Below are 11,791 nucleotides of genomic sequence, written 5' to 3'. Positions count from 1 at the left end.
GCTGGCTTGTTTGACCTTTGTATCTTTACTTTTTCCAACAATCTCTATTCCCATGTTTTAATTTTTGAAAATTATTTTTACACTAGTTTGTTTACTTTTTATAAATTCATTATGGATAGCTAACATGATAATAAGAGGTGCTGGTGGTGCTTGATATTACACAGTACTAAACATGTTAGTCATCATGTACAGTAGCTATTAAGTAGTCGGCTAATATTATCAGAGTTAGCAAACATGTTTCCATACTATTGAATGTACTTTGTACTATACAGCTTTGACATATCCAACTATAGGCAGTGTACAGCATGTTGTGCTCAGCAATAGTGTGCACAACATTATTGCTCTGGTATGAACTTAATACACTGTGGTTAAATATAGGTAATGATATAAGGTTTCCAAATGGACTTGTTAACATAAATAGATCGCATACTTATTAACACAATTAACACGTTGGTTACCCTTGCAGAAACCAAGTCAGAAGATCAATGGCAAAGTGAACCTACAAGAAGCAAAATAGCTTGAGAATGTGTTATCATTGTAATGTGCATTTAAAAATAGGTCATGGATGTGAAGAAAGATGTTGTATATGGATGTATGCAGATGTACGCATGCGTATGAAATGAATAGTCGTTAATTAGAGTAACCTCGTGAAGTCAGAGAGTGCTTGCTATTGTGTCAGTACACGACATAAATTGGCGACGAGGATGGCTCACGGCAGTTTGAAAGACTTTGACCCGTCCAAGGAGTCTATAGAAGATTTTAGAGAGCGATTCGATTTCTACTGCCTAGCTAACAACATTCGCGGGGAAAATGCTGATGCTGCTCGCCGCAAGAAGGCAATGTTTATAACGCTATTGGGACAAGCAACGTTCGCAAAGTTGAAAGTTTTGGCTAGCCCAACGTCTGTTTCAGAACTGACACTGGACGCCATTATGGAACATTTAGTCGCCCACTACCGGCCAAAAACCATAGAAATTGCCGAACGATATAAGTTCTTCAAGCTTCAGAAGAAAGAGGAGATAGCGGTGGATTTTATTGCCGATTTACGAAGACTTGCTAAGACTTGTAATTTTGGGAATTATTTAGAAACAGCAATTAGAGACCAGTTTGTTTGTGGTCTTCGTGATAGAAAGTGCCAGAAGGAGTTATTGTGTAAGGAGGGTCTCACTGCGGACATAGCACTCCAGAGTGCAAGAGCTGCTGAAGTAGTTGCTCAGGAAGTGAAAACCATGCAGGAGCCTCCTGATGAGCTGACTAACCCTGAGATCAACCAGGTGGGTAGTAGTGATAAGTTCCATTGTTATCGTTGCGGTGGTAGAGGACACCTAGCTTCAGCATGTAAATACAAGACTGCTAAGTGCCACTTGTGCCTCAAAGTTGGCCATTTAGCTAAGGTTTGTCGTAACCCACGTCAGAGAGCCCAGAGTAGTAGGAAGGGGGATACAGCAAAGACCCCCAAACTTAAGAGCAAGCACAGTGGCATGAATCTAGTAGAGGTAGATGGCATGGCTGACTTTAGTGATAGTGATAGTTCTAGTGACATGCACAACATTTTCCAAATAGGAAATCAGTCACGAGAAATTTTTAGTCACGGTCACCATTAATGGGGTCCCAATCGAGATGGAAGTAGACTCGGGAGCGGAACGTTCGACAGTTCCCACTCCAATCTTTAGTGAGAAATTAGCGAGTGTGTGTCAGCTCAGTCCATCATCGATTAATCTGCACCAGTACGATCATTCCCCACTGATAGTAGATGGTGAATCGTTTGTAGAAGTACAGTTGCACAGTCGTAAAATAGAAGCCTCTTTTATTGTGGTAGACATATCTGGAAAATATCCATTGTTGGGTAGAGACTGGCTGCATAAGTTTGGCATCGACCTTGCATCCTTGATGCCACAACTAGTGAATAACTCTTACAGCATTAACCAGTCAGAAACTGAAGAGTTGCTAGCTGAATTTTCCGATGTTTTTAGTGAAGAGCTTGGCTTATTGCGTGGGATTGAAGCCACTATTTCAGTAGATGAATCAGCTACACCACGTTTCCATAAGCACCGACCAGTACCTTTTGCAATCAAGGACAAGGTTGAGGAGACACTTAGGTCGCAGGTGGCTGAAGGGGAGCTGGTACCTGTTGAATCCAGTGAATGGGCCTCTCCCATAGTAGTAGTGCACAAACAAGATGGTGGTATTTGCATTTGTGGGGATTTTAAAGTCTCAATAAACCCAGTCATATGCTCACAGGTTTACCCACTGCCGACACCAGAGGAAATATTCAGCACACTAGCAAATGGTGAAACCTACACTAAATTAGATTTAGCGAGAGCATATAAGCAGATGGCAGTTAAGAAAGAATGCCAGCACCTTTTAACCGTCAACACCCACATGGGCCTTTTTCAGTATACCAGGCTCCCTTTTGGAATTTCAACAGTCCCATCATTATGGCAAAAAGCCATGGCTCAAGGGCTCCCGGGGGTGGTTTGTTATATTGACGACATTTTGGTGACAGGCCGGACACGAGCTGAACATAAGGAAAACTTACACAAGGTTCTTGACAGACTTCGTCATTATGGCCTGTATGTAAAACGAGCGAAATGTCAGTTTTTCCAGAAGCGTCTAGAATTTTTAGGGCATTGTATTTCCAATGATGGAATCACACCAACTGAGGAGCGAGTCAGGAGCATCAAGAAGGCTCCCCCACCAGTCAACAAACAAGAACTACAGTCATTTCTTGGAATGATGACGTACAATGCCAAGTTCCTTCCATCCCTATCACACACCCTCCACCCTCTCTATTTATTATTGAGGAAAAACAGTAAGTGGGCATGGAAAGCAAAACAGCAAAAGGCTTTCGAAGCTGCAAAACAGTTATTGTGTGAACCAAAAGTACTGGCTCATTATGATGTAAAAAAACCTCTCAAGATATATTGTGACGCCTCACCAAAAGGATTGGGTGCTTGCCTAGTGCATGTTATGCAGGATGGTTCAGAGCAGCCGGTAGCATATGCTTCTCGTAGTTTGCAGTCAGCTGAGCAAAAATATGCTCAGATTGAGCGTGAAGCCCTGGCAATCATATTTGCTGTGAAGCGGTTCCACCAATATGTGTATGGTCGTGATTTCACATTAGTTACCGACCATCGACCTTTATGCAAAATTTTGGGGCCTAAAGAAGGTATTCCACTGCTAGCAGCAGCCAGAATGCAGAGGTGGGCATTACTCTTAAGTGCCTATCAGTACAAGATTGAATTCATTTCAGGCAAATACAATACGTGTGCTGATTGTATGTCACGCATGCATAGCTGCAGTAAGCGTGATAGTGCTGAGAAGGTTCATGCCGTTATGGCCATTGATGAATTGCCTGTAACAGCTGCTCAAGTGGCCAAGGAGTCTAGCAAGGATAAACATCTTGCCACAGTTTTAACATCAGTACAACATGGAAGGTGGCCATCCAAGATATCAGAAGATCTTTTACCCTACTATCGTAAAACTAATGAATTATCAGTTACAGATGGGTGTTTAATGTGGGGAAAGCGAGTCATCATTCCTAAGTCCCTCCGCAAGATGTTGTTGACAGAGTTACATGTTAGCCACGTTGGGATGACTAAAATGAAATCACTGGCCAGAAGCTACGTCTGGTGGCCCAAGCTAGATGCACATATTGAATAGATGGCTCGTGAGTGTAACGAATGTGCTTTAGTAGCTGACAATCCAGCTAAGGCCCCCTTGCATCCCTGGCTTGTTCCCAAACAACCATGGGAGCGAATACACATAGATCATGCAAGCTGGGGGAAGCACACGTTACTTGTTGCAATAGACACTTTTTCAAAATGGCCAGAAGTTCATTTGGTGAGTTCTACTTCAGCACAGCAAACCATTGAGAAACTTAGGGTAATTTTCTCCACACATGGTTTGCCAATCACTGTTGTTTCGGACAATGGACCACCATTCATGTCAGCTGAATTTAAGCAATTTATGGATGCCAATGGAATTAATCACCGTCGTGTACCACCATATCACCCATCATCAAATGGGGCAGCTGAGAACTTGGTTAAGTCAGTGAAGAGAGCTCTGCAGAAATCCTCAAGCAATGAGACCTTAGGAACTAAAATTTCATGCTTTCTAGTAAGCTATAGGAACACACCACATTCAGTTACAGGGAGGACTCCAGCTGAGATTTTACTTGGTAGATCACCACGTACTAGATTGTCATTAGTACATCCTTGCCTGTCAAATCGCTTGGATGTGATAGCAGAAGCAAAGGTTGGTGATGAACCACCGCGATCGTTTTCGGTTGACCAGCAAGTGTTTGTTCGTGATTTGCGTCCCAAAGCCACATCTAAATGGCGCAAAGGCAAGGTCACAAAGCGTTTGGGAACGCTTGCTTATGAAGTATTAGTAGATGGTCAGCTCCCCAAAGCCCATGTAGATCACATGCGTCCATGGCATGCTGAACAAAGCATAGATATCCAAGTACCTCCAGAACTTGAGTCTCAAAGTAGTGATGTTGATGTGTCACAAGGAAGCGGTCATGTTGTGGATGATGTGTCAGAAGTTCCTTTACGTAGAGTACGAATTCCAAATAAGAGACTAATTGAGGAAATGAACTGACTGGATAAACTTTCAACTTATTAAATTAAAAAAAAAATTTTTTTTCATTAGGACATTGTAATTTTTGTTTCTTCTTGATTATAATAGGAAATTTTTTGCATGTTGTAGTAGGACCTTCCTTTTTTTTAGTGGGGAGGAGTGTTGTATATGGATGTATGCAGATGTACGCATGTGTATGAAATGAATAGTCGTTAATTAGAGTAACCTCGTGAAGTCAGAGAGTGCTTGCTATTGTGTCAGTACACGACAAAAGACATAGGAAGGAAGATTATGTAGTTTTATCCTCAAAAGTACTCACATTTTGCTCTAGCCCTGTGAGAAAAAAGAATAATAATAAAAATGAACAAAATGGCCTAAAATGGCAGATTTCACTTCTTTTTAAAAAGTACTTTTATCAAGTCCCTTTGACTTCACCTTTGCTAGTGGGCCTAAACTTCTTCCAAATTAACTTCTAAGGCTTCTTTTGAGGTTTGAAAAGGTTTATAAGGTGGTGTTTAGTTGAGTGCTCTATTAGGATTTTGGAAAAACATAGGCGATCTCTATTATGAACCACTACCGTGGTTCATGATAACCTACGTATTTTAGGCTTAGCTAATGATAGTTACTGCCAGAAGTGATCTAGAATTTTCCAAGGGGTGGCTGAGCTTGACAGGGACATAGCTAGCTAGTCACGCATTTTATGATACCAAGCAGTATATAGCAGATCTAGAATTTACAACAGGACTGTATCCTGGCCACAAGAAGCTATAGGCACATATACGTACATGTATTTGATAAATCTTAACATGGGTATAATAGTAACTTAGCCTATATATATTTTTGTGCATAAACATCCACTTGAAAGCACCCAAGCTGTGAAAAAAGGGTGTGGCCTTCAATATAGTCTGGGTGCAGTGTGAGGACTCTGATTTTCCTTTCCCCAAACCGCTGTTGTAATTAATTGTGTTTGTAGTTTAGTTGTAGAGTAGTTTGTATTGTAGCTGTATTTTGTGCTTTTTCCCTTTATATAACACCCGTAACTTACTTGCTGTAAAAAAAAAAATAATTGGAACATTAAATTTGGCGGTGAACTAAATTTGGCGAATTGGCCATTCGTCACTAAACCGCCAAAGTTAAATTTCGTCAACATTATTTTCAAACCTTGGGTCAAGCAGTTGTTGAAGTAGGTTTTCGAAAAACCTTCGTGGATACTGCTGAAACTGGTAAATTAGTGTGGTTCCACGCATGCAAATGGGTGTGGCTTATTTTCATTTCATTAATTAGCAAAGCCCTAAAGGGGTAAAACGCTAATACAAAAATTAAGTTAGTTATTAGTTAATACAAGTTTAAAATCTGCTACGGATAGGTTATTAATGTTATTGATTTGGAGACTGTTCCATTCAGGTATCGTTCTGGGGAAGAAGGAGAATTTGTAAGTATCACAAGAGGTTTGAACATGGTAAAATTTACAAGGATGATTTGATCTAGAAGATGTCAGTCTTGCGGGTGAGTAATGGCGGATCCAGGATGGGGCATTTGGGGCAAATTCCCCCTCTCCCTTCAAGAAATTGCATACAAGATCGAGATACTCTAATAGAGCAGTCAATTACTCTAATAAAGCAGTCACAATGTTCATGAGGCAGTGCAGCTTACTTATGAAGCTATAAATAGGATTTTATTTACATAACATACGTGATATAATATATTTGGTAAAGGATAACTAGCTATTGTTGTTGTGACCTTTTTTTTTTTTTTTTTGCTCTTCAGAGTCAACTTTTTTTCAGCAAGGTGCCGCCCCCCTCTTTCCAGACTCTGGATCCGCCCCTGGTGAGGGTAAATAATTATCAGGTATTAATTGAAGATGATTTACAACTCAATAGTAGGATCAATCTAGTCTCGCGTGGCCAGACCCTTTCCGCGCAGCCGCTTATCGATTGGAAATTATAAGCGCCGCTCTTGTAGCGCGGCGCTTATAATTTCCAATCGATAAGCGGCTGCGCGGAAAGGGTCTGGCCACGCGAGACTAGGATCAATCTAAGATATTTGCGATGACTTTATTATTATTATTATTATTATTATTGTTACTGAGCAGACAGCACAGCTGATATGCTCAGGAAAAAAAAAGCAATCATAAAATGAATTTAGCTACGTAGTTACAAAGATTACAGTTATAGAGTTCCATACAATGTTTGCAGTTCCGCTGAAAAAGAGTCAATATTGTTGCTCTCAATGATGGAAGATGGTAAGTTGTTCCAATCCTTAATTGATCTGGAGAAAAAGCTCTGTTGGTATGAATGGGTAGATGAATTTGGTAGAATAAAACGATGTGGGTGATATAGTCTGGTGGATCTTGTCATTGAAATAAAATGAAGAGGAATTGACAGTGAATAATCTTGATGTATAATTTTAAAAAGTGCTTGTAATCTGGATATTTTACGTCTCAGCTGAAGGCTTGGCCAAGAAAGATGCTGTAACATAGCTGTGACTGAGCTGAATCGATTGAAATCATTTAGAACCCATCTAGCTGCCCTACGCTGTACTTTCTCTAGCTGTTGAATATTGTTATGGTGGTATGGGTCCCAGATGACTGCAGCGTATTCCATTGACGGTCGTACTATCGTAAGGTAGGCTGTTGCTTTGATGTTAGATGAGCAGCAACTCAGATTGCGTTTCAAAAAGTTTAATGTTCTATTGGCCTTAGCAGCTATATTACTAATATGTGGAGACCATGATAGTTTGTTTTGGAGTGTTGGCCATGTCAAATCATTTAGCATCACAGTTACACTGTCCAAATTATTATTCCATAGTTTGTTGGGAATAAATCTTGCTGCTCTGCGTTGCACTGACTCTAGTTTGTTGATGTCTGTTTGATGGTGACTACTGACTAGACTAGAACTCGTACTCGATTAGTGGGCGTGGCTCCACGTAAGCTTGTAGACATGAATTCGTGCGCGGCCATTGACAAATGGGCGAGTATGCCTACAGACAGCAAATAATCCTGAAAGTGGGTGTGGCCACGAAAGAAATTGGAGCACATATTCGAGTACAATAGCGAAGCAGGACCCGAATATATTCTTTAAAGCGAGTCAGTACAACATCGTACTTACGCCATTCGCCAATTTTTCAGTGAGAGCATTTCGCCGACTGCAATTTTATAGCAATTCGCCAAATATAAGTTTCGCCAATATTTGTTATCATACGGTACATTTTCAGCGAAAATTTTACCCTTGAAATATTTTGACCTCCATATAGTCGTTGGAGTGTTTGTAAATCCGCGAAACTTATTTTTAGCAACATTGCTCAACCTCGAAATATTTTCCACTCGAAATATTTTCCCCTCGAAATATTTTCCCCTCGAAATATTTAGACTATACGGTAGCTTAAAAGGCCGAGTTACGTAATTGATGAATTACGAAATATGTTTAGATTTAATGTACTGCATTACAAAACAAGTGATTTCAATCGATTTAGCTCAGTCACAGCTATGTTACAGCATCTTTCTTGGCCAAGCCTTCAGCTGAGACGTAAAATATCCAGATTACAAGCACTTTTTAAAATTTTACATCAAGATTATTCACTGTCAATTCCTCCTCATTTTATTTCAATGACAAGATCCACCAAACTGTATCATCCACATCGTTTTATTCTACCAAACCCATTCACCTATTCATACCAACAGAGCTTTTTCTCCAGATCAATTAAGGATTGGAACAACTTACCATCTTCCATAAAAAAATTGACTCTTTTTCAGCGGAACTGCAAACATATTGTATGGAACTCAATAACTGTAATCTTTGTAACTACGTAGCTAAATTCATTTTATGATTGCTTTTTTTCCTGAGCATATCAGCTGTGCTGTCTGTTCAGTAACAATAATAATAATAATAATAATAATAGTAATCAATGTAGATCTCACTGTTTTTTGGCAGAAATCTTCATGTTTGGGATGTGTGTTGTGCTTTTGGAAAATAATGAATAAGGCCACTCCAATTGGTAATTATGTTTCTGGTCCTCCACCCGCATCCTATTTTGGAGAATGTGAAATTTCAGAAATACATGGGTAAAATACCCGCATCAGCCTTTTGGAAAACCTGGATTTCAGAAACAATTGTTGAGCTGCAACAAGTATGCTAAATCTAACTATATATAAGGTGTCATAATTAGTGAAAACCTGCAAGAAATGGGCAGAGTGCATATTACTGATCGATATACTCTAATAGAACAGTCAGTAAATTACAAACAACACTCTATTTGAGCAGTCACTTCATTGTTTTGTTTCTGTTTTTTTTCCCCAAAAAAAGATTGAGTAAATTCTTGATAGAGGAAAAAAAAAGAAAAAAAAGTAATGCTATCTAGTAATGTCTGAGTAGAAAATCCGGGGTACCAAAACTCAGGCCTGCTCAGCCTGTTCTGTTGAGCATTTTTACCGAGGCAGCTGCCTCGGTTGCCTCAATGGTAGCTACGCCACTGGATATATATATATATATATGAATGTTCCTTGAGGGGCAGATCCACCTCGGAATCCAGACCTCTAAAAGCGAGTGATGCACTCTTAATGGTGAACTCTCCAACGATGTTTTACTGTGAATTCATCAATATTTCAAAATGCAGCTGAAGCCTTAAACAGTTGCTGTAATAGTTTTAAAAGACAAAAACGATAATTATTTTAGAGGCGCATATTGCATATGAAGGAAGATAGCTACTTCATACTATGTGGAAAACAAAAAGGGTATAATATAGCTAGCTAGACAAAAAAAGTAAACACCCTAGCTATTTAAAAGATTAAAAATTTCAAAAGGAAGTAGGGATTGGTATAATCAAGAGTACATAATAAAAATAGGGAGGGAGAGTGTCTAACTAGGACACCTTCAGCCAAAATCACTGCGTATTATAGAGCATCCACACATTGGTAGAGCAAAGGCTTTACTTTATTCAACACCTATCAACAGCACTCAACACCTATCAACAGATCTCTGTAGTCAGTAAAAGTGTTGATTTGTTCAAAGATCATGGTCTTTTCAATAATACGCAGTGATTTTGTACAGGCTGTATTGGCAGTTAGACACTCTCCCTTCCTATTTTTATTATGTACTCTTGGTATAATATACATGCTACAAAAGTAAGGAAACAAGCTCAAAAGTGTTACAGCTGAAATGAGAAATGATCCAGCAGTAAAAAGTAAGGAAACAAGATTAGACGACTACTTGCTAAAATGAGACACACTTTAAAGCCTACTTTTGGCTAGCATCTTGAAATGAGACCATCAAATTAGCCAAAAGTAGGGATTAAAGTGTCTCATTTTAGCAAGTAGTTGTCTAATCTTGTTTCCTTACTTTTTATTACCGGATCATTTCTCATTTCAGCTGTAAAATTTTTGAGCTTGTTTCCTTACTTTTTGTAGCATGTATATTATATCAACCCCTACTTCCTTTTGAAACTTTATTTTTTAAATAGCTAGTAAGAGTTAAGAATCAGTTGAAACTAAGATCCGTCACTGAACCATATGACTGATGTTTCATGAATTTGAGGACCATTTTTAATGGTACACTGCATAAAGTAATTATGCAGCAGATCTAGGAGACGCTGTCTAGGTTTTAATTGGAGCTTATTACCATAGAAAATTAGCCTATCTTAGATAAAACCTGTGTGATCAGTAAATCAAAATAAGGCATCATTCACAAAGATTATGAGTTGATATTAAAATTGTGACTGTTCTATTAGAGTATCTTGATCTTTGACCAAAATTCTGCCTCAATTTCTTCACAGTATACAATTTATAACTATAAGTGTAATTAGTGTATTAAAACTGCATGTTGTCTCCTATATTCCCTACTGTTTTTCTGTACTTCAATATGTACAGTTGGTGCAGGCATCTGAGGGGAGATTCGCATACTATATGAGGAGAGATCCGCCTGTGATCATAGTCGGCAAATGTATAACTTCTTATTAGGAAACTGGTACAGAATGCTGTTGCAAAGAGCTGGTGAATAACATACTGAACATTTTAATTATAAGCTACTATTCAAAATAGTGGACATGTAACATTTGTGTTTATTACCATAGTCATATGGTAGTGTTGTTCAACATGACATGTACCTTCACTTATCTATTAACAGGTAACTACAGCTTATGGAAGTGTTAATAACAAAAGAAACAGAGAAATGGACATCTACTTGATTAGTGTCTACATGAAGAACTTTGCAGATGAAGATGATGTTTGGAGAGTGGAGAAGGCACTACGATCTATGGGAATCACTGGAATTTTGAAATACAAGCCTCATATTTATACCTGGTTTGAAATTTATGCTGGCAACAAGTTTGGTATAAGACCATCATTGTAAATGGTCTGCATTGCTGTAGAGAGCAGCTACAGTCATGAGTACAGTAGTTTACCTTGGTTTCTAAAACCATGGAGAACAATTATGAGTCTGAAGAGTGTAATTGTCACATGGAATAGCATGCAAAGGTACATTTCATTTGCAAAAAATCCTAGCAGGTTAAGTGTGCAGCAATGGTGCTGCAGATGCAAGTAAAGACTGGATACCTATACATGCGGTGACTGTTCTATTACGGTATTTTACTGACTGCTCTATTAGGGATTGTTCTCTTGTCTGTTTCACCTTATTGTAGCAAAGATGAGTTGGCTTTATAAAGTCTTCAATTCTGTTTATAGGTTAGGTAATCCAAAGGCTGCAGCTGTCAGACCTTCAGTGCTGGTCACTGTAAAGCTTTAATAATAATCAATGATATTAAATTAGTATAAGAGATCACTTCTTCAATGAACAATTGCATACCCATGCACAAGCTACCTGACCATAAGAAACAAACTCATGAGAAGATCTCAGCTGTTTACTACTTTTTACCTTTGTTATCTCATGGAGTTATGGTTCCACATTCAAAACAATGTTGACAATGCTTATTTCCATCACTGCATACCAAAATCTATTTAGCCCCTGCACTAACAAGACCATTTTGCCATTTATGACATCATAATTCGTCATTTTGGATATAGCAGCTTGATAGATTTGACTATATACTAGTGAATAACTACTTAGTTGTAGGATTACCTATGATTTATTTCCTTATAGGCCATTATCTGCCGAGTTGCACTTACTATTATTCAATATCATCAATGATTCTCCATTGTTACCAACAATGATAAAGGACCTCGTAAAGGGTATTGGGGTGAAGTTGTGTGTAAGAAACC

At 38.7% G+C, this 11,791-nt stretch overlaps 1 protein-coding gene across 1 annotated transcript; it reads left to right on the top strand.

Annotated features, from left to right (window-relative positions):
- Positions 1-704: 704 nt before the first annotated feature.
- On the top strand, positions 705-1,604 carry LOC136264868 (uncharacterized). Its single transcript, XM_066059630.1, has one exon. The coding sequence runs from the start codon at positions 705-707 to the stop codon at positions 1,602-1,604; it is 900 nt and encodes a 299-aa protein (XP_065915702.1).
- Positions 1,605-11,791: the final 10,187 nt, after the last annotated feature.

This window comes from Dysidea avara, chromosome 8 (assembly GCF_963678975.1).
Source record: "Dysidea avara chromosome 8, odDysAvar1.4, whole genome shotgun sequence".
NCBI lineage: Eukaryota > Metazoa > Porifera > Demospongiae > Dictyoceratida > Dysideidae > Dysidea > Dysidea avara.
Note: the sequence above shows the minus strand (reverse complement) of the source record. Positions and strands in the feature narration are given on the sequence as shown.